Raw genomic sequence first — 27970 nt, 5'->3', positions numbered from 1 at the left:
AAATTATGTTTCGGGCAAGGGGATTGGTCAAAATTCATACATCTTAAATAGTATACTGGATAGTTCATTTAACAGAAAGTTACATTTACAATATTTTAATAGTACATTTATTACCAAGTGCATCACACACACAAAGTGCTGAGATAGGCTTTTAAATGTTTATTGCTTTTCAAATTTTCAACTTGTGACTCAATGCCATAACACGTACTAAAGGGATACATAGAATGTAGATCTCTTAAAGTGCTATACATGTAGTTTCAAAGGTAGTCCGTTCTTGAAAGAATCCCCTTGAAACCTTTCATGTTGAGGAAAAGTTCAGTGTTTTAGCACTCACCATAGTAAGTATTTTACTTCGAAAAGGTTGTATCAGTCAGATCTAAGCTGCCATTGGTATATTCACTTATGTAGAGAACCCCTTTCTAGCATTTATATCTATTTTAATTTTATTTACAACCTACCACCATATCCAGTGTTATTTTTCTTCTTTACTGATTACTAAACAGAGTCAGTAGGTTGTAATTACCACAAAATTCACCAAATTTATAGACACTATGTAGGAAACTAATTCAAATGAAACAATATTAACTACTTCTAATGCTTATAAAAAAAAATACTGCTTTGACATTGTAAAAAAATGGAAATTATAGACTGGTAAATAAATACTTAACTTAATCCATTATTTCTTATATACAATATTAATTGCATAAATAACATTAGACTTTTCAAATTTATAATATCAGTAGTCTACAGCACTAAGAATATGCCATCTCTTCCTTGGTTGTCCTTTAGCTTCTATCATTTCTTTCCAGTGTGCTTCTTCATCTTCACCAGTATTATCACGGCCCATTGAGAACCAACCTATAATTTCCTTACGCCTCATTTTCTTTATGTTGACCACAGAAAACATGAGGCTTACACTGGGTAGTTCAAATTCAATGATCTGGAATACAAAGTTCTCATTGTACTCAGGGTCACACATGCTTCGACGTATTGATGTTTTGCTCTTGGAGAGTTGCTGTCCAATAGAATTAAACATGGCCACTTTAACATATGTATCTAAGAAGAAAATAAAAGCAGTTCTTATCATGCAACAAGTACTACTTTACACAAATATGGGTGGAGCATAAAAGGTCAAGAATGAACCTTGCAGATCTTTTTAATATCAAGCAATTACTGCATAGAAGCTTCAACTAAAGTGATGCTCTACCAACTTGACTACCTGGGGGGGGGGGGGACTCCCATATGGAATGGACGGGGATGCTCGTCGTCTCGCTTAGGGATGTAAATTTCAGATTTTGGTCTCGCTTAGGGTGTTCTGGGCAAAATGTCATTATTTTTAGCTGTCAAGGTCTCGTTAAGGGTTGCACGTGAAGAAATAACAAAACAGAAAGAATTTTGATTCTTTATATTTACTCAATTCATATAAACAAATTCGCCATCATTAAAAGTCACTGTACTTTTTATTTGTCTGTTTTATAAACTGGTCTCTCTCAGGGATCTGCATAAGCTTCAGCCACGCCCAGATTGGTCTCTTTTAGGGGTTAAATTCAAAATTTCCGAGGAGCATCCCCGTCCACTCCATATGGGAGTCCCCCCCCCCCCGGGCTTGACTATGAAGACACATGAATTGAGGGCAGGACACTTTTTCGGTTCTTTTCTCATATTTCAAACAAAAATGCAACAATCATTTCTTCACTTAAAAGGTATTGCACAATAAAGATAATTATTATCTCAGCGCCATGGATTTCTAAGTAGAGGACTACTGAAAACACTGGAAACGGTGTGTGTAGGCTGATAGCCCAAAGAGGCTAGCAACAAAACCAAAAGGATTACTGTCAGGCCAGCCCAGACATTGGCCAGGCCAGGAGTGTGATTCCCTGCCCCTGGGCAATAGCCAGGTATTTGCTTATGTCTTAATTCCATGGATACAGCATTTGAATTTTTATTATTGCCCACTAGCACAGGGATTTGCCCTCCCCCCCTAAACAATCCCAGACATTTGACACCCTTGTGTTTTGGTCTCACAAGTGGTACAGAACACAAGCAGGATGTTCTCTGATTTATTTCATCTCCTGTTGATCACATGGATGAAATGAAATTAGTTAATACAATATAAGATGTATGAATTCTATAGCTATCAGAAATGATAAGTTTCACAAAAATCTTTTACATTATTGGTAACAAATGATCATATGATTTTTTGATTCAATGACTCAACATTATGTGCATCATAATTATGTTGGTATTGTACACTTACGATCTGTGCATGTTAAAATAGATATGGTTGTCATAATCAACAAAATAATAAACAAAAGTAGCTATGATAGCGTGGTCGCGAAAACTTTTTACACAATGTTACAACCAACGGAAAGATAAATTTACATGTGAACAAAACAGTTCATACAAAATAATGTTGGTGAATAACACATTCTTGTTCTGATTTGTGGAATTTTGAGCAGTGTTATTCTCCAGAGGAGTCCAGGAGCAGGGCATTTTCCTTGGATTTTTTGCTTTCAGCCTGATGCATTTGACCCACTTATTTGCCACCAAGCCAGGAATTTTCCCTTTTTGAAAAAAAAATGCTAATGCCTAGGGGGTAATGGCCCAGGGACACTACTGGAATTGATGGGCACTTCCCATCTACTTTCAATTGATTTATTCACTACTTGTCAAGTAATAATTGACATGCAGTTGAATTTTATTGAAGACAATGGACTCCAGGCCAGCTGCATGCACAAGGCAAGCCTTGTTCTTATTGATTCACACATAAGCGTACGGGCACTTTCAGACTTGGGGGGCGGGGGGTGGCGGCGGCAGCGACCTTCTTGCCCTAAAAAATTTAGGCAATTCCCAAATGCGTGATTGTTGAAAACGGGATGCAAATGCACTCATATTGCATGAAAAACAAACTTGTTCACAATTCCCACATCTGCTGAAACCGTGTGGCATGAAACTTTTGCGGGAGTTTAATTTCACAGATTTTGGATTTTTTGAGTTTCGAGGGAATAAATTTTCGTGAATTTGGATTTCAAACTTTACTCCTGGGAAGAATTTTTTTGCGGATTTCATGTGCGGTACTTGAAAGTGACAAAAACAGAAGCCATATTTTTGGTTACACTGTTTGCAATCAATTTGATTGAAATTTGGCAATTTAAATAAAAGGAGTAAATTTTTGCGGAATTTTTTTTGGAGGGAGTTTGTTTTCACAGGATTTAATTCTCGCAGATCGATTAAACATCCGCGAAAATTAGATCCCACACAAATTTCATGTCACACGGTAATTCCAAAAATAGTTTTGTTCAAAGATTGCATACTCAATCAATCAATCAATCATACTCTAATAACAGTCTCAAATCCGAGTAAAATCTAAAACTTTTTAGAAGAAATTGTTCTAAAAAAAGTAACAACTAGAAACTTTATTCACGAGTTTTGGAAAACACGCCAACAGCATTATTTTGTAATGAGTTCTCTCAGTTGTTACTGCCCAGATCACAAGCGTTTTGCCTGAAAAATCACATAATTTCTGTAGCTGGGGGGGCTGCAGCCCCCCTCGCACCCTCCCCCCAGCTCGTACGCCCATGACACAAGCCATCATCATCATCATCTTCATTTAAAAACACTGTAAATACATCAGGCATTAACAATGTAATATAAAAGCTATAAAAGCCACTATAGCCTGGGCAAGTTCTCACAGGCTAAGTTCAAAGGACGGTCAGACGTCAAGATGTAACATCCTGGTTCAGAGTCTATTCTGCTTTTGCTCTAGCATCCAGTTTCTTTAAGATTAGTTTTGTTCCTTCCACAATTAAAGCGAAGTATGAAAAGTAGTGGACTGAGTGCTAGAATCCTCTTACATAAGAAATCCTATTGTCATTAGTAACTGAGTCAAGTTCAAAGCAATCATGGGATGGCTCAGATTGGCTTTGACCAATAGAAGCTTCTTTTCCGTTCACTAAAAATGACTTGACTGACAATGACATCAAAAAGGTCATCTCTACCATAAGAGCAACCACCATCACGCTGCATGCCTTACAGTAGGGAATAGCACAATCTAGTAATGAGTACATCCTAAGACGCATTATATTACTTTCACCATTACTTTCACCATTACTTTCCTCATTCCCACACCAGCAGGAATATGGCTTTTCTGGTGCCCAGTGCTTTGTGTTCATGCTGAAAACCTGCTATTGGACCTGAGCATGCATTATTATTTATGTAGATATAAGTGAAATTACTCTTGCATTTTGATTGTTCTTTATTTTATTTTATTTTTTTTATTTTGATTGCTTGAAGTAAGAATAACCATTTTGATTGTTTTTACTTATGATATATTGGAGGACAGACTAAGAGCTGATGTCATAAACATTTTTTTGTTTCTTTATTCTATTTAACAAAAAGGCTCTATGTTGCTGTCTTTCTGTTCAGTAACAGTTCACAGATGACCTAAAAATATGGTAAGAACAAAAAGTGGCACAAGCTGTTAGGTGAGTGTCTCACTGATGTTCTTACCATATTTTCAAGTCATCTGTCATCTATTACTGAAAAAAAAATGTTAATGTAGTCGTCTATGCACTGGTCCCCCAATAAATCAGAATCCAAGAATAGTTTGACATATGTGAAACATAGGCATGCAAGGTGTGCAAGAGTTATTGTTTTGTGAATTAAAAGCCTCTGGAAGTAGCAGCACTCAGTGGACTCTTTTACAACTGTTTAAACAGTTGTGATTCAAGTCTGTCTGGTTATGATGTACAGCAAAAGAAAGTAACTTTTTTTACCATAAGAAATGTAACATCAAGCCTAGTTTTATCAGGGTTTAATTTTCACAATTCAATCAGTGGCTCTGTTTACAAGAACTTAAATGGAACTATTCCCACCAAGACAGCTAAATGTCATGCAGTCTCTGTAAGAGTAGCTAAGTCTCTGGACTCATCTCTAGACTCATGGACTAGGATTTTATATTTTAATCAAAAGAAGTGTCGCGTTTTTTTTGTACAGTATTCTCAAAGAATGATTAAATCGTGATATAAAACTAAATGTGATTTTGAGACTGCGATACCGCAATATATTGGCGGCTAATAGGGAGAAAATATTTTCTCATGTTGGGAGTAGTCGTGAAGCAACAGAGCCTAATACGAGGTTAAATTTTCTCCCAACTAGCCGCCGATATATAGAGGATAATGGACGCAAGTAGATATCAAATATCTCTTTGATATCTTCATGGACGTGAGTAGATATCGAATATCTCTTCGAGTGAGATATACAGTTGAACACAAGAAGAGATATTCCAAATCTACCAGCGACCATGTATTATTCCACTATCCAAGGATTTCTGAAGATTCTCCAAAACTTGGCTGAAGGCCACACAAATGTTTTTGAACAATTTCCAAAAATTTCTGAAGATTACCAAAGATAACTGAAGATTGCTGAAGACTTTGAGGAGTTTCGATCACACACCAGCAAATTTAAGTACAGTTTAAGGGTCAAACATAATATCAGTGAAGTAATCGATATCTTCACTAGTGAGGATATGGAAAACATGCCACTGAGTCTCAGATTTAGTTTTGTATGAATTTTATGAGTAGTGTATTTTCCAGTCTATATGATAAATAATTATTGCAGTATCGCTGTCTCAAAATCACATTTAGTTTATATAATCAGGAACTCTGCTTTTAGGCTTGGCTAAATCTATTAGATATATTAGTGTTTTTAAAAACTGGATCATTGGATAATACAATTCAAGAGTTTTCATTGGCTTAGCCATCATGGAATGTGAGCGATCACATCATGCTCTACAAATATGGTAAGTATACACATAATTTTGGGGGCATTTTTAATTTTACTTGATGTGAATTTTCTACGTTTTATGAACACATTTTTAAATGTGTTCATAATTCCTGTTCATTAACTTTTTTATCAAAATAAAATCATTGTTCCCCTCGCACTTGTTGGATATGAGATGACAGCCAACTCAGAGTTATGTGCCTCATTGGCTATCTATTATCTAATCATATCTAAAACAAAACTCTTGATAATGATTGGATCTCTGCACGCCTATTTGTCGCGTAATCAAAGCGCAATCACATGGGTGATGGGATCACAGGTGTTCAATTTCAACTTTTTGTAATGGGATACCTGTAATTGAATACCCAATGGCTTCCTTTGCAATGTTTTGTTCAGTTTTCAAAACTTAGGAAAAGCGCTACAGACGTTTTTGCTTAAAAGAAGTTCTCATAAGACATTTTTAATTTCGAAATTTGTTATAGATACGATCAATTAGTAATTGGACCTTGTGTCGTACAATTCAGGGAGTAATTGTGCTTGTAGTTTCAAATTGGCTCCACGATTCGCACTCATCCGATTTTGAAATTACTTGCATGATTAGTATGTGTAATAGGACTACATGCTGTCCAATTTCGGCGTTGACAGAACCTGGATCGGACCGGATCGGATCATGGATCGGATCACGGATCGGATCACGGATCGGATCACGGATCGGATCACGGTTCGGATCACGGATCGGATCACGGATCGGATCAGAAAAAAAACAACAAAGTTTTAAAGAAAAAAAATCAAAAACAAAAATCAAACCGTTTATAAGATAATAATAAATAAAAATAAAAGTGGAAAACTAAAATATGTTAAATGAAAATAAGAATCCCGAATTTGACGCAATGACATGTTAATTACAGAGAATGACAAGAGCTCATTTAAAAAGCCACATAAGCGCCTAATTTACGACAAATTTAAATTGTAATGAACAGGCAGATGTAGTTATATTTGAACGTTAGTTGGCTCGAAGCTTGCGTGAACCTCCCATTCTCGTTTTTGAAATTGTTATCAGTGGCTAATTCTCGGCTACATTTTCGTGTCAGATATGAGCGTTACAGTTGGCGTTACAGTTAATGAGAAAACTTACGTACAAAAGCTTAAGGACATGACTTGCTTTGAAGGAGCTACGTCACGATTTGCACATCTTGAAAAAACTAGCCCAGTTTTTCAAGTTCGTCATTTGCAATCCCCGTTAATCTTTGCCATCCTTAACGATCCTCATTCCGTTTTGATTTGTTCTTGCCTCTTAAGTGTTTTCTATCCTAGAACACGATCATTTTAATGTTTTATTCTATTTAAAGGCAACTCTTTACGACCCTAAAAATAACTCTAAAAATCGTGACGTAACTCCTAAAATGTTGTTTATTCTCGGGTTACGTTATCGTTCACACTATCGATGTTATTCCTAGAATTTTTTGTAAAACAGCTATATTTCCTTGAAATACAAATGGTTTGTTTCGTTTTATTCCAGTGCGAAGTATCGTATTCCAAACTCACATCTTGTAAAAGTATAGACTTGTCTCAAAAACGGAAATTGTTTGAAATCATCAGGTGTTTGATTTTTTATTGTTTTTGGTTTTTGTATTTCTATTCATACGTTCATCCTATTATTACCATACTGACTCGTTTTATGACAGTTTACCTTTGATGCAAGTTAATACACGAAATATCATTTATCTGAACTGCGGAGAAAGATATGAAGACATGATTGATCATCGCAATCAAAACCCAACAGCCTGAAAAAAATTCATCTGTGACCAGCTCCCAGTTGGCTTGATATTATAAAAGAATAAAGGAATATCACACCTGAATTAAATAAAACGTTCTGCTCATAGTAGTCACTCTAGTGCAATTTACTCAACAAAATTTTGAATTTTTTTCCTTGATCCGATCCGTGATCCGATCCGTAATCCGATCCGTGATCCAGTCCGTGATCCGGTCCGTGATCCGATCCGTGATCCGGTCCGATCCGATCCAGATTTTGTCGACGCCGGTCCAATTTGAAAATAATTGGATGAGAAAAATTCTGAGGACTGCCAAATTGGACGAGGCCGTAGGCCGAGTTCAATTTGGCAGTCCGAGGAATTTTTTGAATCCAATTATTTTCAAATTGGACAAGCATGTAGTCCTATTACCTATTAATTATATAGCATCCAAAAACAGATGAACATGGCGAACTAACAGACTCGTAGTATGCTGTAACTTTTGCCGTTGTATTTTATGCCCGCCGAGTGAATGCCCGCCATTCACTCGGACCGTTTCAAGAATACATTCTTTAATAGGATAGTTTTTAAGTACAATGTAGTTTTGTAAATAGTGTACTTTTTGTACTCGATTTTTGTATTTGTTTCTATGTAAATATCTATCTTATTTAGAGACATATTGTAGCCCATTAACATTGTTATTTTTAAATGTAACATAAGATACGTAATTTTATCTTTTGAACAATAAAGACACTTTATTTATTTATTTAGATGGCGGTCTAAGAAGCCTTGCATAACAACAAGGCTATCTGGCTCGTATTCATCTCCATTTTGCTGTCTTAACTCTACATAAAATTGGCAAAGAACGTGGCCAAGCTCGTCTTCGGGAATATCTCCTCAACCTTTCTCACTTCGCTTCGCTCAGCCACAGGCGGCCCAAGCTCTTAATGTTATCCTTTTTTTTTCCTTTTTATGCGAACGTTCAGGCTAACGTGACATATGGCATGTACTATTACATAACGACCGAATTTGACCACGCGAAACATGACTCCCGCCTTGCAGCATATGGAGGTGTTGTGTTGCAACGGTTTGAATTTATAAAGGTTTGTATGGGAATGCAACGGCTTTGCTTGAAAAGCCAATTATTCTTATATTTTGTGAATAAAATCTACTTACCCTGTTGCTGTGTTGTATTCTTTGTTGTTTGCCAGCTCCTCGGGCCGATCTAACGCGATTTCGGCGAGTTATCGTTCTGTGGGTTTCCGCTACTAAAAGAAAGACAAGGCCGGACACTGATTTCCGGAGTGCCCGCCGCTCGAAGCGAATAAATCCACTGAAAATAACCCTGCCGGCTCAATTCCTCCGTAGAATCGAAGAAGAGATGTTGAAGTTCCATGTCAGTTCACTCGCTACGCGATTCCGTCCACAACGCCTTCGCAACGATACATTTATTTCGAGATTGTTTCGCTCGTAAACTCGAAAACAGCCGCGTCACAAAAGTTAGGACACTTTCGCGGTGTTGGGTAACTATAATTAGTCCGACCGGGGGTAGTCAGCAACGATTTGTCAACGGTCAAGCCAAAATGCTCCCCGGGTACCCTCGTGCTTTAGTTGTCAAACCCATAAAGGGAGTGCCCGGTTACCCGGGGAGCATTTTGGTTTGACCGTTGACAAATCGTTGCTGACTACCCCCGGTCGGACTAATTATAGTTACCCAACACCGCGAAAGTGTCCTAACTTTTGTGACGCGGCTGTTTTCGAGTTTACGAGCGAAGCAATCTCGAAATAAATGTATCGTTGCGAAGGCGTTGTGGACGGAATCACGTAGCGAGTGAACTGACATGGAACTTCAACATTTCTTCTTCGATTCTACGGAGGAATTGAGCCGGCAGGGTTATTTTCAGTGGATTTATTCGCTTCGAGCGGCGGGCACTCCGGAAATCAGTGTCCGGCCTTGTCTTTCTTTTAGTAGCGGAAACCCACAGAACGATAACTCGCCGAAATCGCGTTAGATCGGCCCGAGGAGCTGGCAAACAACAAAGAATACAACACAGCAACAGGGTAAGTAGATTTTATTCACAAAATATAAGAATAATTGGCTTTTCAAGCAAAGCAGTTGCATTCCCATACAAACCTTTATAAATTCAAACCGTTGTAACACAACACCTCCATATGCTGCAAGGCGGGAGTCATGTTTCGCGTGGTCAAATTCGGTCGTTATGTAATAGTACATGCCATATGTCACGTTAGCCTGAACGTGCGCATAAAAAGGAAAAAAAAAAAGGATAACATTGAGAGCTTGGGCCGCCTGTGGCTCAGCATGCCTCAGGTCAAGCACTTTAACCCAGGTTTTTATGCTTCTTTAAGCGTTCTAGTTGTGATTTTTCTCCCTCATCTCGAGTAAATCAGTACCATCTATCTCTGCAAACCCACCTGAAGACTCCAATTGAAAGTTTGAGACATCAAAAAGGTGGAGAGAAAAGGTGGGAAATTCCACCATTATCAAAATATAATAAAACTTAGCGAGCTACCATCGCTGGTTGACGTTTGATGGCTGTGATAATAGCTGCAACCCGATTGGCCAATACTCAGTTCGTTTATTTATCATGACATTTGATTGGTTGATGAAAGGTATCCAGATTTTCTCAAATTGGACAGTTTGTTCAAAGCTAAACTAAACGTTTCAGCAAAAACTATCCAGTTTCTTTTAAATTTGGACAGTTGGCAAAAATTAATAAAAAATAGATCTGTTGGCAATATTGGATTTTGATGCAGCTATATAATTACTCCCTAAATTGTACTCCACTTGGTCCAATTTAGAATTACTATTACATATCCTACGCATCCTACGCGTGCTCATGGAATAACTGAATGGCTCGATGCAAAACCATGCTAAGTGACTGAAAAGGGCCTGAAATTTTGCATGTGGTCTTTAACTAAATAGAGTAGTCCTGAATTTTTTCGCTGGATTTCGCTTTATTTTCGAGATATAACGTATGAAAAACAACCGGCTTTTCCTGGGCGTGTCTTTAAGAGTTAATTTGTTCAACGGGAAACAGAAGGGCCTCATTCTTGGTAAGTTGACTGCAAATTGTATTTTAAACACTGACCTGGACTTTTTTTCACTCGTTTGCACGTTGTTGGAAGAAAATCTGTCCGGGTTAAGATAGTTCTCTCTGAAGCAACAATGGCGGTGTTCAATGCCAGTACGATGCGTAGATGTAGCTTCTGTTCATAGTGTTCGAAGTCAAATCCCTCAGTATCTTAGCTGTCTTCCTCGTAAAGACAGGCGCATCCGGGAACATATTGTTTTCATCGCTTATTGTGACGTGGGCACACGGGTGAAATCGATCGAGCGCCAAAGGAGGGATGCAATGCGTTAGAGCTCTGTCAACTGATATTAGAAGTGTTATTTTAAAGTAACTTGCATGACTGCCTGGTGGTTGAGAACACGTTTTTAAGACGCAAAAACGCGCTCTGAAGTTTTCCAACGTACCATCGAGCTAGTCAGATCGATCCAGGTAGCAAAGCCCAAGAGCAGCTCTTGCCCAAGAAAAACCCCTCTCGTGAGTTGTTGCCCATTTGCCAAGCGTTACCGAGGTCAAAGTTTAGAAAGCGAGAACTGGTTTTAGAGTGATAAAATAAGTCTTGCATCGACCGCCAAGTTTTCCCGCGCGTGAGGCGAAGAAACCCTTCCCGGCATGCATTCTGATCATGCTCTGCGGACATTTTGTGGACTGGTAATGGTCGATTGTAGTAACGTTGCGTTAATTTTTCAAATCGGCATGATACTTCTAGGATCAGCAGACATGCAAATGTATGGAGAGCCGTATGTTGCGCAAAAAAGGGTTAATCTGTTCCCTGTTTAGTAGTAACATCACAGGTAGCCCAAGCTATATGAAAAGCTAAATTTTTTGTTGACCTCTGTATTGTCACGTAATTTGCGTGATTTGCAAGGGTTTGTATTGGTTTGGTTTTGTATGGGAAGAGAAATAGAGCCGAAAATTGCGAAAAATTACTGTTAGATTTTAATAAAAATTGCTTACCTGAACCCCAATGGTGGTTCTTTCGCATTCTGTGTGGTTTTCTAGCAGATTTGTCGCGTTTCTATCGAGTTATAGTTCCACCGTTTGCTCTATCTTTCATTTTTCAGGTAAGCAAATTTTATTAAAATTCAACAGTAATTTTTCGCAATTTTCGGCTCTATTTCTCCCCCCATACAAACGCTTGTAAACATGCAAATCACGCAAATTACGTGACATTACAGAGGTCTGCAAAAAATTGAGCTTCTCATAAGCTTGGGCTACCTGTGGTAACATCAACGTTGATCGCTGTATTCGATTTGACAAACTAATTTCGATGTTGACGAAGATCGCGAAATTGTTCATTCTCAAACATGAGCAAGAAACAGCCGTAAACAATTTGCTTCGTGGGAGAGATGTGATGGCCGTTTTGCCCGACAGGCTTTAGCAAAAGCATGATTTTTACCGTGTTTGCGCTCGCCAGACAAGAATTGTCGTCTACGAGAACCAGTATCATTGTTATTTCGCTGTTAAATCATCGGCGACCAAATTTCAGAAATATCGTCACTGAACTTCACAGAAATGGAATTGTCGTCTGATGTTTTATGTCCTTTTTGGCGACGAAACGGTTGTAGCCACGGGTGGGGGCTACTCCCAGAAAAATTTGGTTGGGATGTGCAGTCCGTTTCCCAAAACCTTTACCCTTTTTATGACAAAAGTCTGACATTTTCCCTACCCTATTTATGACCAGCCAAAAAGTTCGATACCCTCTGATACAGTTGCCCTAAACATAATTTTTGAAGGGCTTTTGTTTATGGTCTTATGAAATAGTAGCTTCTTCTTAAAAACATACCTAATTCAAGACTAGAGTACAAAAACCATACCCTATTTAAGACCAAAATGGGCAGATCGATACCTTATTTGTGACCAAAACGGCTGAAAAACCCTACCCTTTGGGGCCGCACACACCTATATAGCCCATATAAGGGAGTAGTACTCCCCCCGCCGCCCGGGGGATCGTAGGCAATAGACGCTTGCATCTGCTGGAATCATGAGAAACTTCGATCGCGGCTCGCTTCTCTTTCTGCAGGCTCGAGTAGATAAAATTACACAGCTCAAAAGAGTTTCTTATTTATGTGCACAGGCATGGCAGACACGATCACGTAAATTGACCGATCTTTCCATTGCTAGACTAATTTTCGAGCAGATTTCTGACAAAAAATGTCATTTTGAAATCCTTCACGGTTAGAGACCTTGAAAAAGTTTTGGGTGGAAATGTTTGATCTGAATTTGATCTTGAGCGGACAACAACATGAACAAAGTCTGTGAATTACACGGACAGAATATAGCAGGCCAAAAATCCAAGTAATCACATGCGTAGAGCAGTGCGTAGTGTTAAAACGAACTCGACAAGAACTTCTGACTACGATGTAAACAGAGTTTAATTGACAGAGATCAATGTTCCATACAAACTCAAATGAAATGAATCACGTGCCAAGACGAGGGTAGAAATAAACCGCGTGCCGTAAGCTTAGCCGTAAGTCGTATGATGTAAACCGTATGCTGGTTCGAACTGAAATACAATAACGAAAATAGAAGCTAACGTAACTAACATACCGAAGTATAAAGATAAAATAACATAAATGAAGGAACTATTGCTAGCATTCTCAATAACGTCCGTAACATGGAAGTGTAACATAATCGGCACTTATACTGATCGTACGGAAGGCTGGAAAACGATTAATAGGCTACACGGTGTGTAACTTGGACGGTACTTTTATGGCAAAATAACCCTACATTGGAGATATGGACCTAATCAAGCGCGATTCCGAGCATACAGAACTAACGGCTAAACTCCAGAATACCCGGCCACTTATTAGCATCTCATTGAATAAGAATAGCAACTATTGTTATATACCTCGTTCTTCAAAGCCCACCGACACATGTAAATAAAGTGGCCGGGTATTCTGAAGTTGCTCCGAACTAACTAACCGATTTAGTAACGATACAGACCATTTGATAGGTGATAAAAGGAAACGTAACCGAAACGAATAAGAATAGAAAACCTAAGAACTAACCATAAAAAACAAGGAATAGATTACTCACTTTGGTTTACACACGCACTGAACTTGACTTGATAGAATAGACGAGTAACAGTGTATAGAGAAACTATGGCCCAATGCCGAGTAGAAGTTGACGCAGTGAAATCTGCACTTGAATTAACATCACGTTTCAAAACCAACAAAGTCTACAATTATCGTTTACACTTCTCTCGATCCCTGCCCTGGGTACCAGAGGTTTTTTCTCGCGCGCGGCGGACGGAAATGCTTCGCTTCGGCTTTTTCGGCGTATTGCCCTTCGCCGCCATCGAGCAAACATCGCATCCAATAGTATTGTTTTGGTAGACCCTACAGTATCAAGTGGCTTTTCCTTGTCAAGTTGGAAGTTTCCTCTTATGATCTACGCTCTGATTGGCTGGGTTAATACGGTCCACAAAACCTGTCATCAGGTTGTCAAAACGTGTAATAGGGGACGGCAATAAAAATACGGGTAATCTGGGCAGGCGGTTCGTTTTCGCGGCTTCCCCGCTTTATGCGCTCGCGCTCAAATTGCTTTAAACAATTGCTTAAACCGCCGAGCTGCGCAGGCTAGACTGAACATGACGTACTGACGGTCTTTTTCTTTTTACAGTGGAAGTAACAAACTTAGCTATTTATTAGTGAAATCAAGCTGTGATGACTGTTTATAATTGCCTAAACAAACCCCAATGGAAGCCCTAAGTCAACCTCATACCTGGGAAACGAGGCTGGCCTAACGCTGCAGAATCAAATTAGACTAATCTCAAGAGATTATCAAAGAGATTGAATCTCCCATATAGGCCCTCTCCCCAAGGTAATCCCTCCTAAGCTATTTTTAGAAATGGTACCCAGTTCTTCCGAGGATGTTACTTGTGCGATGTGTGGATAGCCCAAGCGACTCTCTCGCAGTTAATCGAGACGAAATGGCGGGAAATTTGATTGGCTGGGCTTTCATTTGCTTTGTGCTCATTTGGCTATTTTACAACGGCAACGGCAAAAAGTACAATGGCTGTGGAAGCGTGCGCTATAATTCTTTGTTCATTTTTTTGCCGTTCTCTACAAAACAACAACATGGAACGACCACATTCTGCGTGTTCTAGAAAACGTGAAATACGACGGCCAAACCTTCCTACCTACCTACCTACCTACTCGCCATCGCTTATAAACAGGTTACTGCCGGATAAATTTAGTATTAGATTTTAAATGATAAAAACACAAATATATATGATTTAGCTTAGTTATTTATTTTTCATCGAAAGAACTTTTATCGTTATACGAGAGGTTATTATATTGCTCGTAGGATAAAATGTGCCATAGCTCACTTATTCTGTAGTTTTACTTGCTTCAAATCATCTTAGCGTGTTACGAGCATGCCTTCGTTCAATTATTATTTTTTTATTTTAAACCTGAATGCCCAACTAATATCGTGTAGACTATTAATTATTTTCAGACAGTCCTTGTTATGCATCTGCTAGAGTGTGCCAGCGATTAATGTTTTGTTCTTTTTCCTGAATCATGTCGTTCCAGTGTCTGATTTCTTCCTGCCCACTAAAATTTTTTCCCAGGGAAAACCAGCCTATCAGCTCTTTTTTCTTCCTTGTCTTTGATATAGCAATAACAGCGATTGTCAAAGTCACCAACTGTAGATCTTTTTCAGATATTTCGTACATGAAACTCTCATTGTATTCAGGATCAGCCATGCTCTTCCTAATGGTAGTTTTACTTTTTGCAACTTGCTTGCCAGATGATGACAACAAAGTGACTTTCACGTATGTATCTGTTAGTGAATGAAAAATTGTGTCCGTTACGTATATGATGAATTCGTTTGTGATTTATTACTACATGTAAGTGAGAGGTTATAAAGATGATTCAATCTTAGATTAAGATTTAATTTTTCTATTTTTTGAATTATTACGTTTAAAGAACAGCGTTTACAGTTCTGACGCTCAGTTATGTCTAGAATTTAAGATGACAAATAAATCTGATCCACGCTGGCTTACTTATTTTATTTCACGCTTGTTTATTTAGTTACCATATGTAATACATGAAGTACCTGATTTGCAACGTAATGGTTCAAGTTTGCGGCATTAATCAGGCAAGAAAGCACTTGTGCAGTTCAGAATATAAGGTCTCTTATCTGGTTTCTTTAAATTCTCTCAGTGAGAAAGTAACCTTAAACAGTAAAAAACCCACCTACAATCGAGACCTTGGTGATTAAGAACATGTTGTCTAAAATGTCGCCATTTAAACCCCCATTATATAAGAACAAGAGAAAATGATCTCTTGACAAGAACCTGTTGAGAAATAGGCGAGTCTTCAGATTTCTCTAGTGTGTAGAACATAAAGAACCTAGAATAAATCGGGAGATCTGGTGTGAATGTATCACAGTGGAAGCCCTCGTAACTAAGCCGACACCCTCGAAACGAGAAAAAGCTGTCCGTAACTGGAACTGGCCACTTACGAGATTAGTTCTCGTTAGAATGGACGCCTACGGCAGCTTGCCCAGCTTAAAATAAATATTGGAAATGCAAAAATACCACATTTGCAATGTCGCGATAATGGCGATAAAACAGCATGTATATAGCAGTGAAAAAAACAAAAAACAACAAAAAAATAATAAAATGTATATAGCAGTGGAAACTGTACTACTGATTAGGACTGGTCCCTAGTGGTTAAAGATCAAAACATGATTGTAGTCAGCATTAATATGACCTAACAGCATTAACATGACCTAACATGACCTAACATGACCTAACATGACCTAACATGAGAAGCTAACCAAAGCCGACTCGAAAAGAACCTCAATATCATATATATGAGAACCTTCTTGGGCTGACCTGGAAAAATCTAAGTTGTTATCTGTGGGTTTCACTGTATTTATAATCATCAGATGGTGAATGTAGGACGCTCACCTGCTGTTTAATTTCATGAAAACTGATAAAAATTATCTTACAACCTAATTTATCGTGTCCGAGCACACCATTTCCATTCACCCTCATATTTGCACAGTATTTATCAGGGCGGGCAGTGTGTTGCGGACAGTGTCAAAAGGAATTTTCCATAAACAATATTATTGAAAAGACTTTATTCGATTTGTGGAATATTGTCCGAATCTGAAACTTGAGAATGTAAGGTTAATTTGCCACAACATATCAACCATGTGGACGAAGGCTTCGTCACCTAGCCCTAAACTCACCAGTCGAACGCTTGGTCGGTGGATTACGTTTTCGTTTCCCTTTGGTCTCTTCAGGTTTCCCATTGACTCACTTCCGCATGTTTTTTGCAGGCACATGCACCTAAATTCTTGTCCTTCGTTTTGCATGATTAATGGAAAAGTTTTTTTCTTCCGTTCCATCTTTTAGAATTTGGAATAATTTCCAGCCATTCCGCCGTTCCGTCAATCAGCCCTTCCCCGCTCCGTCGTTCCAGAATAGGGAACAATAATAGTTATTGTCTTGTTCATGCTGCATGTAACCCATTTTTTACAATAACTGTCTAATTTCTCGCGCGCTGATTGGCTCATTTTTATCATCAATAAGAGTACAGACGGATAAAATTTTAATTTATGCAAGCTTTCAAGCTTCAAGCTGTCAAACTGTTAACTTTTTAACCAATGAGATTTTATGAACTTTTTTAAGTAGCCAATCAAAAAGCGAGAAAAGCTATTGACAATGTTTGCGTCATTTTGAATAAAATTCACTTATCTTTGGTTACGGTTTACGGCAAGTTTACGGCGTCTTTTCCCCTCATCTATTCCCGGCATTTGACCCTTTTTGGGGGTATTGTTATTGGAAAAGACAAATTGACAGTTTTTTATGCGTCTGTCCGATAAATCTCGTCATAACATTGTCAAATTTTACTGCGGAACCACTCGCCTGCGACTCGTGGTTCCACAGCCACTTTGACAATGTTGTGACGCAATTTATCATCAATAACAGGACTGACACATAAAAAACTGACGTCAATTAGTTAAGTAGACGACCGAAGGTCTCACACTGATAAATTTGCACACTCTTTTCTTTTGATAAGCATATATCACACAGTCTTATAAGAAAATCGAGGCTGAATTTTGCGAAATTTTAAGAACGTTTAAGAATAATTTAAAGGAATGATTTTGTGCGTTGAAATTTGTAAATACAACTATATGTTTTTTACTAAACCGTATAAAATTCTTCCTTTCTCTAAATGGCAAAAGCAACGAAACAAACAAAACAACAAAAACAGCATTAGCCGTATATTTCATTTTTCTCTGCAAGAAGTTGTGTGTGTCGTATCAGTCTGCAGTCTGGCTCCAAAATTACTCCAACTCTATCAGATAGTAATTGGACAGAAAATGTATTCCTGTAATCTAAGGATATACACTGACAAAAATATTTTCAGCCTAAAATCGGCAAAAAATAGGAATATTTAGCCTGGGCTGGAAAACCCAACTCTTATAAAAAAAAGAGTATATATTTTCAACTACTTGTCTGGTCATTTGCCTCTGTCTTTGTGCAAAACATTTTTAAAAGACAACGTATGACCCGTTAATTAATACAAAAATAGGAAAAAGATAGGATTTCTTATACCTGGTGCGCGTTGCATCGAGACATTTCGAAGGTTGCTCGCCTTAAGCACTTCTACAGTTAAACGACCAGTGAGTGATTGATAGCAGAGCGAGACGAGCAACTCGGGTGCCCCGCTTTGCGCCATTGCCAGTGAAGAGACTGAGCCATATGAACCACTCTTCACGCTTCCAGTATCTGACAGATCGTACATGGAATCAGAACTCTGCAACAGTGCAACAAAGATCTTTGTTAGAAGAAAAACAGCACTAGCACCTTTTCACTTGTCATTCAGATCATACGAATGCCCTTGTTAAAAAGTAATAGCACAAAATGCTCTCAATTTCCTTGTTAAATGTTAAATGTATATTGTGTAATAAGGGTGATTGATTAGGGCACTATAAAAGCCTCTTCATATGAGCCCGGTCAACCGGGTTGGCCTGGTTTTTCAGATCTCACCTCGCGGCTCTTTTTTTTTCGCAAAAATTTTCCACGTGTTCGTATGAGATGAGCCGGGCTGGCAAGGCTACCGAGATCTCGGTTTTTGCGACCGAGATATTGGTAATCGGGATGAAAATTTTCCCATATGAACACTCCAGCCCAGGTGACCGGGACGAAACTTTTTGACAAAATAGCTTCGCTTTCGCAACATAGCAGCCAAACTGGCGTAATTTGTGCCTTGTATGTGTTTCCACTATGAGAGGTAGGCGAATTAACTTTATAAGTAAAGTTACAAGAGTCCACAAAGATACAATAGTCGTGAATGATACAAGTTTACGTTCCACCATTCTGGTTTTGTTTGTGGAATTTCATCCCGGTCGACCGGGCTGAAATGACAACAAAATTCGTCCCGGTTACCAGCTCATATGAAGAAGCACTATATGAAGTTACATGAACGTTACAGTTTAATGATTAAAGTTATTTTTCGCAATTTTGTAGTTGAAAATTCCAAAAGTTAGAGTGGTACCTGTTATCCCAGTCTCTAACAACCGAATGATGGATTTTCAAACTCTTTTGTTTTAATTCTAGTTCCTCCTGCTGTCTAACGAAATCCGGCGTTATATGACGAACAACAAAGTTCCATGTGAAGACATGATTGATCATCGCAGTTTTACACACAACTTAAGCAGTTGTGACATTAAAACCTGAAAAAAATTCAGGCTTGAACGGGATTCGAACCCATGACCTCTGCGATACCGGTGCAGTGCTCTACCAACTGAGCTATAAAGCCAACTGGGAGCTGGTCACGTTGTGAGTTTTTTCAGGCTTAAATTTCACAACTGCTTTAAGTTGTGTGTAAAACTTCAATAGTCAATCATGTCTTCATATCTTTCTCTTTCTCCGCAGTTCAGATATATGATCTTTCATATATTCACTTGTAATAAAGTTCCACCTCAGTTTACAAACTGTTACAGTGTTTGCTCTTGTAGAACAAACTGAAATTTTAAGCACACTCTCATCCTCCTTGTAAGAAATTTGAGAGAAATAGCTTGCCTCCATGAAAAACGTTTACAGGTTCATTAGGTTTTAAAGTGCACCCACGCTCTGCCCGAGAATCCGACGTGTGCTTTTGTAGTGATCATATGTCACCAACAATAGAACAATAGATGTTTTAAATATGCCACCTTCTCATTGGTTCCACTTGATTAAATCGCCAACCGTGGATTTGCATACAGTTTACTTCGCTCTGGCTATTTGTATGACCACGCAACAATGTTCAGTGTTCCTTTAGATTCAGTTGACAACTGACCTTGTACCAAAATAAGGAAATAAACTATTTTTTTATGAAAATACTAGCTTCATGGACTATACCATGAAAATATATTCGTATTCCATCACACTTTGTTCAGTAATAAAGCAGGTTCAGAAATACAATGAGGACCGAGATGATCCATCGAATAAACCATTCCTCGTCATATTATTTTAGAACGCCGCACTCGCTGTACCTGAATACATGGGTATTATTTTTGTTTTGTTTTTTCCTGGGGCAAGTAACCTGTCGAGAAAAGTCATGTTCATTTAAAATAAGCGAGGAGCCTTTTGAGATATTTTCTTAACAAAGAAGTTTAAAAGGTAAACATAGAGTACTGCATGTAGATATATTTCAATCTTTCTACTTACACTTAGAGCATTTCTTGGAGTAAGCGTTCGCCATAGCGCCTCTCCATCCCCTTCCAAGTCGAATTCTGTTAGACTGATAGTCATTTCGCCAAGCAGTTTATCCCTTGTGAGTTTTTCGTGACCATATAGTCTGAACCTCAGACCATTTTCATGCAAATCACTTTGGGGAACTCGACTGAAAGTGAATGTTTCGTGAAAGTTCGGATTTGCTGCCGGTTTTGCTTTTGTTTTAAAACGTTGCTTCTTGGAAGGTAGCAGTACGACTCGAACCTGGACACTGCCTGCGCCTCCTCTTTGCTTTGTCGGCACATCTTCAGCGCGGATTACAGTTACCGCTAACTTTTCTGCTGTCGGGGCATAGCTTGCAGAAACTTGTAGTCTTCCAGCAGTTGAAAGAAATTCCTCATGGCCGATATCAATTGCTTCACCATAAGCCGACACAGCCCGTCTTGCGCCGGGACTGTATTCACCGTCGGAATATTTACCGTAACCATACACTGAAGCACTATCACCGAGAGCAAGCTCACCATCCGACTTACTCCCACTTGTATTAAAGCTACTTCTTCGGCTTGTTGCTTTTGAAGATGGCCCAACATAATCATCGTCTGTTTCGGTCCCATACGGTTCACCGAGCTCCGCGTATCCTTTCTCCTCCGGTCTCTCTTCCGGTGGTTCGGTCTTAAAAAACATTCCAGCCTTCAAGCACTGATATAAAACTAGCAACAGAAGGCAACAACCACCAATAACCGCCATAAAAACGATGGCCGGGGTTGGCACTGAAACGTGAAGAAGAATCGAACTATTAGTTGAATAATTTTGAAATAAACGTGCACAAAATCGAAGCAAAAGGTTCCGCAATTTTGTTTCCTCTACGTACATCCCATACTGGCCTTGAAAAAGCGACAGAACAGCGAATGAGATCGACTAAACTTTACACATGTTACTAAAATGTTACGCCCCACCACACAAGATTGGGAATCGTTGTCATTAGGTCCTTTGATCAAAGATCATGAATAATTTATTTCGAAGCGTGCGATCACAAGAATCAAAACAAGGCCAGGTGGTAGCAAATTCAAGGAAAAACGAGCAGCTTTACTCGTCAGCTGATAACTCGGATTAACTCTTGACATTACAGCAAGTATGCACGAGGATTTTGTTCAAGTTTCTCATGTTAAATCATTCAAGCCACTTAGTCTATTCGTTTCGAAAGAAAAGGTTTGATAACACCGTTGTTTTCAGACCTTTTCATCGGTTAAAATGTCACTTAGTCGTCCTGTCGCGCTCACTTCTGAGGTAACAAATTCTAATATTTACAATATTATTTCTGCATTTGGGAATGTAGGACTAAAACTATCATCAAATTTAGACCATTGCACACTCGGCTAACTACCTCATTAGAAAGTGTACTGTGACATCGAAAATCGATCATTGATTTGTTTCAATTATATGAAGGGCAGTTCAGTTTTGCTATAGATCGATAATAGAAGGAAAATTCTTCATATAGCTGGGAAACTCCAATAAGTCCGGGAGTAAGTGGAATCTAAACCCTCTCTTTCTTTCTCTACAGTACCACGTGTAAGAATTTTACATTTAATACCCTACAAAGCTTATAAAGCGTCGCCGATTGTGTTTTGGATCGTGTAACTAAAGCTAAAACTGTCTGTTCGAGCTAAGAGAAGATAGTACTTTTTAAGATAATCGTTATTAACCAATGCTTTTTCCTGGATGGACGGGATTAAAAATATTCACTAAAACTAGTGAATATCTTTAATCAGTCTTTGTGTTTTCGAGGCCTGTCACAATTCGCAAAATTAAATCAGCGAGGAGGAAGAAGCTGAGCCCGGAGCGAGGTTCTTGACGGTACCTAGAAATAGAGCGTGTACAACGTCACAAGAATGGTACTAACCAAGACACTTCACGTGCCCCTTGCTTCCCCCAAAACCTACGGTCCTTTGAGCAAAAGGCAAGTATTTCGCACGATTCCTTGTTGGAAGAAGCAATAGTCCAGACAATATAGCTCCTTTGGGACTGGAATAAAACTTATTTTCAACAATTTTCCACATTGCCAACTTAAATTGACAAATTTATTTTTATTTACAGGCTAATAAAAATACCCAAACTTTTTCAGACTTTTGGAATTTTTCAAACAAAATTCTAGAATTTTGTCAGTGTCTTATTGAGTTAAAAAATTAAAAAGTTGGTTCTTTTGCCTGGACAATGATTTTGATAATTGTCCAGGAAAGTCACTTGAGCAAAATTGTAATTCTTATAGAATTACATATAATTTCAACTCTTTTTTTGGTTCAGATATTCAGCTAAAAGAAAGAAACTGATTTTAAGAATTGTTAACAGCAAAGTTCGTTGCATTTTTTCGGCATTTTGTGGCTTCAACATGAAGTCATTCTCTGCAACAGGTCACATTTGCACATTATGTGCGGAAATGAATGCGCAATGACTACAAATTTTAGAAATATTTCGACAAACTAGACTTGTAAAAAACGTTCAAACTGGGTAATAAATCCCGTCACGGTGCTCGGCGTGTCACATAAACGGTAACACGCCCACGTCCAACACGCCAGATGGTGAATACATCTGGATAAAAAATTTTGTCCGACATTGACGTAATATTCTCGGGAAATGTTTCTTGGCATATCCGCATACGGCCCAGTCAGATTGGTTGGTTAGTAAACAGCCGCGAGAGGCGTCCACGGTGCCACCTTTCGTTTTCATTAGAGGTACAGCAAGGCGTGCAAAGATCACAGACTCGCTTTATAATTGAATGGCTCGTTCTTACCGGGAGGGAAAACCATCCTTTGTTTTGTGCTGAGTCAGCTGTAAAGTCCTCTCGACACTGGTCTCAGTATTTCTAGTTATGCAGAGAGCAGCACAGTTAAAAAATACACAACGTTTTAGGCAACAACAAGCAGGAATAACAACTCCCTCCTCCCCCCCCCCCCCCCTATTCAAAAGACGAAATTTTCCGTCACTCTAGTTATCCGATTCCAGAGAAGCTCAAATTTTCTTTCGTGATGTGCATGCGTGCAACGGATGTAATGAAAGCGCATTCCACAAATGAAAAATGATTCACAAGCGCGTTAAACTTACCTTATATCTGATACATTCAACAGTGTAAAGAAGTATATGGATGAGGATTTTACTAGTTTGATGAGATTTCTACAAGAAAAAATGATAATAAAAGATAACTAAATACAAATAATAATAGATGTACATATATTATCTAATTATTCTGATAACCCCTCACTTTTTTTTCCATTATTTTCCCATCTTTCTATTTTATCCACTTCAATTTGTTTAAAAATCCTTTTTGGCATAAGTTTCTTTAGCTCACTCGGCAGTGGGGCCCAATCGGTCATTGCTTTATTCGATTGATTGACAATGAAACGATGGATTCTGTAGGCCTTCCCACTTTGATACATCATTGATTTCATCAAAAAAAGGATGAAGGTTTAGAGATTTAACCCCCATATATTTAACATGCGCGTTGCATAGATGTTTTCGTGGAGGATGAAAATGCGTGCAAAGTCACTTGGGATGTCCACATGAATAACATTTACGTCACAGCATTGGCTGTGATCTAAAAATAACTCAGTAAGAGGATTACATTGGGAGGACGGATTCTCTTGATTGAATCTAATGGTGTTCACCCGACTATTAACGAATACGATTATCACTTTTTGAATATTTTCCTCATAAGACATCTTTCTTGCTCTCAAATTGACTGTTGTTTCGCAGCAGAGCGGGTGCGCGCACTCAGTTTAAGGTAATTCCTCTGAAATAAAAGTGACAATAGATTTTTGTTCAAACTTTGTTCACTGAATACTTGTCATATGATAACTTCGATTTTGACATAAAAAAGGGGGTGCCCATGCTCATTAAGGAGCAGTGAGGCATTAAAAATGCCCCATTTTGGCATTATTTAATGCTTATTATAAAAACGCATTCCCAGTAATTGTAAAATCTTTGTGAGCCTAGACTCATAAGAAAACGCATTAAACTACAGTCAATACGTTGTGTCGGACACAAATAAACATTTTAAGTTTTATTCAGACAGAAAGCTAAATCCTTGATTAAAATTTGAACCAAATTTCTTGACGTGGTTACCGACTGCAAAATAGAAAAGACCACAGTGTCTGCTATTTTTCTTATTTATTAAATTTTCAGCAATAGCAATTAGATCAGTCTTTTCTCACGCGACGCTTATGATTAGTTGATTACAATGACTGGAAAAAAAATCGGGGTGCCCTTGCTCGTTGGTGAACTAGAGCCATTTTTCAACTGAAAGAGCTCAATATCAAGGCAAATCCGTCATGTTTTCAATATGCGCGCGCACGAGCGCGCGCTAATGACGCCATAAATTATGCGCAGTAAGGATGCGCAATGCAAATGTGAGGAATGACCTTAAAAAATGCATCGGAGCGTCGTGATAAGTGGGTTTTCTCTGGTTTTTACTCTAAGTCTCGTCGAACTGCCCTTCGAGGCTTACTGCATTTTCCCCACAGCTCATTTGTCGCTATTCTCAATTGGAGCTGATCTGGTATAAGCAAAGTCATTTCGGCCACATCTCATCTCGGTGTGTAGTTGCTTTTTGTCGTTATTCAATTCTCTCGTCACAGAAAAATACCCTCCTGAGTCATAGGCGTAACTTTTTTAAATAAGAAATCGCCGCGAAATTGCCTCGGGTTTCGAGCAAGTTCGAAAGTCCGCGATATCGCGGCGACAAAGCGCATTAGAATTGTACTGAAATCGCAGCTGGCTTACACTTGTAATTTTGAATTTGCAATTTCAGCTCGATAAAAATTGCACTGAGTTGCGCGACGAAAATTTATAATTATTTTTTGAACTCTGCGCAAATTAATGCGCGGGCGTTTGCAATTTTCACATCAGTAACATGTTAGTATAAGGTAATCGCATGATTTGGAGTACAATTTGGTATAAATAAGCACGAGTAAATGTTTCAAAATTGCACGAGCGTATGGCGGATGCAATTTGTAACCATTTAATTATTTGTTAATAATACACTTGAAAATATACTATTTAAGGTCTTAGTCTACACGATGCTTCCTTGGCAGGCTGCAGTGTCCTTGGTATTCCAAATAATGTCCAAAAGTTCCGAAGATTTTCCCAATGTCTTCGGCAAGCTTCGGGTGATCTTCGACAATCTTATCAACGTCCAGTTACCTTCGGCTATCTTCGGAAGGCTTCGGGTGATATTTGACCACTTTCGAAATACCTCGGATGACCGTCGGTAGTTTGCGAGTGTCTTCTCACTAATTTCGGATATCTTTCCACTCGTGTTTCAAATTTGTACTCGTGTTACATGAAAACTGCACTCCTTTTAATTCTTAGCCAGTCAGGATGGATAATTTTTTCAACTGTGTTATTAGCATAGGTAGTCCTTTGAATGCGAGTTCAGTTTATGATTTATACTACAAGTGATAATCGAGAAAATTGTTCCATTACTCACTTATTATATGACTGAGAAAACTGTGAACACGCGCGCGTAAATTTGCAGTTAAGTGCAAATTAAGAATTAACGATCACAATGGAGTAATTTTCTCAGTCACATAATAAGTAATACTATTATACATTGAACTCACTATCTCTTTTCTGATTGGCGGAAAGCACACACTAAATTTTCGAAATCAGCACCTGTGACGTCATCTCTGCAGATTATAAAATAATCATGTCAAGGACACTCAAGGTCACGGGTAATCATCTAAAGCTCGCGCGCTTTGTGTTGCTTGCCGCCAGTGAAGAAGCAAAAACATGACTTCCAGTTTTTTCGTTCAATGTATAATAAGACAATTATTAGATTCGGTTTTTGTGATATCCAGAATAATTAAGGTCTCGGTAAGGGTTATCGGCCTCAGCCTTTGGCTGATAACCCCTACCAAATTGGATACTTTGAACTTAGGGTTTTGGTTGGTCTGCGTTCTTTGTGATTTGACAGATAGATTACAGGTTTTTGTTTCACTCAATTTAAAACCGCTACATTTGAAAATTCCTTCAAATTTAGCTCACCAAAGGCACGTCAAACTATAAGATCACTTTAAATATCACTGGTATTGTAAATCACTAATTGCTCTCTCGTTTATACGATTGCCTAAAGAAACGTTTGAGAAAAAAGGTAACTTAAAGTTTTGACCATGATCGATTTTGTCGCATTAAACATCATGATGGTCCGTTTAAGTGAAACCTCGTCCGAACAGACGGGCGTTTTCCTTTATTCTCATTTCCCTATTTATTCCTATTTCCCTATTTATTCCTATTTCCCTATTTCTCGACTTAAATAAACTGCAAAAAACAGGAAGGCATAGAGAAAATGCATGAATTGACGTTTTTAAAACTCCTCGATGAAGATTATGAATAATCTTGTAACATCCAACTCCAAGATCTTCGTTTTTCAAAATATTCCAATTTATCTTTATCTTCGGATTCTTCACTACGGTGTAATACTTTCTGCAGTTGACAGAACGTCTCTTGTCATTACAGAGAAACCACTGAAGCTCCTTAAGAGTATATGGTGAACTTCAGTTCTACTGCTTTGGAACCGCTTGAAAATGTTCATGTCCCGGGATTCATGTGTACAACTGATTGATAAGTTTGAAGAAAATCTGCCAAAACGTACTCGATCCAACTGCTAATAAATTAATAAAATACCATGAGGCGAACAACTGTTCTATACCCAATTAAAAAACACAAATTTAAAGCGAATGACACAATAAGCAATCAAGGATTAGCTGCTTGACTTAGTTTTGTTGTTTTGTAAAACAGTACACGAATCTTGTTTCTATATTGAGTGGGCTTTCTTTTTCTTTTCTTAGTAATAAATACTTAATAGGCTAATTTGGATAGTCCACTTATCATTGGTAAATGAAAAAAATTCTTATTTTCTTAACCCATTACTCGCCGACAGATCTCAATAAAAGATCTTCAGATCCTGGTGGATGTCTGCCATCAAACAGTTTATTACTGATCCATATGTTTCTGTGACGATCGTAGTTGCTTTTTGTTCGTTGTACCTCCCACACACTGAAATAAATACCAACATGGTCTTGTTTGCTCTGAAGACTGAACTTAATCCTACAAGGAAGCATTTTTAAGTTAAATTTCAAGGTTGTTGGACCTCGTCTTTTTTCTAATCATTAAAAATTAGTTTCAAGAGACAACAAGGAAAAGCGAACATAATATTTCTTGCTTCAAATAAATTGTTAATCAGTTATGTCGGACGACAAAAATTTTCGAAGAGTCAAAATAAGTAGTGGCTATTGTTTTCTTTCTTCTTTAAGAGATTAAATTTTCTGACACCATATTATACGTCTCAATATAGTATAGAAGACTTCAACGAGGTACAAGATTCATTTGGTCTTTAGTTGTAGGATTAGGAGAAGTAATCGTGCGCTTGGTACCCACATACTTATTCCCATCTGTGTTTAGTATATTTATATTAAAATTTATATACTTCGACAAAAGCAATCTCGCGTGAAAAAATTGACCAATTACCTGATGAAATCTAAAGAATACTGGCCTTTGCAAGCAGTTTTTTCATCTTTCAATCCCAAGCTGGCTTTCATAGAAATTAAACGGACATCTGTACTGTGAGTTAATCTCGTGTTGTCTCTAGTGATAAATGACAAATTGCTAAAGCGAAC

General features: G+C 38.3%; 1 protein-coding gene across 4 annotated transcripts; it reads right to left on the bottom strand.

Moving 5' to 3' along the window:
* Positions 1-139: 139 nt before the first annotated feature.
* LOC110050177 (synaptotagmin-16-like) lies at positions 140-27970 on the bottom strand. Of its 4 annotated transcripts, none has more exons than XM_020756064.2 (6): positions 27822-27970; positions 23403-23471; positions 23092-23163; positions 20298-21073; positions 18201-18402; positions 140-1056 (listed from the first exon to the last, which is right to left on the bottom strand). In XM_020756064.2, the coding sequence occupies exons 3-6, from the start codon at positions 23105-23107 to the stop codon at positions 737-739; spliced, it is 1314 nt and encodes a 437-aa protein (XP_020611723.1). In that variant the 5' UTR covers positions 23108-23163; positions 23403-23471; positions 27822-27970; the 3' UTR covers positions 140-736. The 4 variants fall into 4 exon arrangements, with proteins under 4 accessions (XP_020611723.1, XP_020611725.1, XP_089148985.1 ...); XM_020756065.2 differs by lacking the exon at positions 140-1056 and adding an exon at positions 12979-15409; XM_020756066.2 differs by lacking the exons at positions 23092-23163; positions 23403-23471; positions 27822-27970 and adding an exon at positions 21175-21314.

The sequence above is a fragment of the Orbicella faveolata genome, unplaced genomic scaffold, assembly GCF_042242905.1.
Source record: "Orbicella faveolata isolate gen_17 unplaced genomic scaffold, um_ofav_v1 contig_24, whole genome shotgun sequence".
NCBI lineage: Eukaryota > Metazoa > Cnidaria > Anthozoa > Scleractinia > Merulinidae > Orbicella > Orbicella faveolata.
Note: the sequence above shows the minus strand (reverse complement) of the source record. Positions and strands in the feature narration are given on the sequence as shown.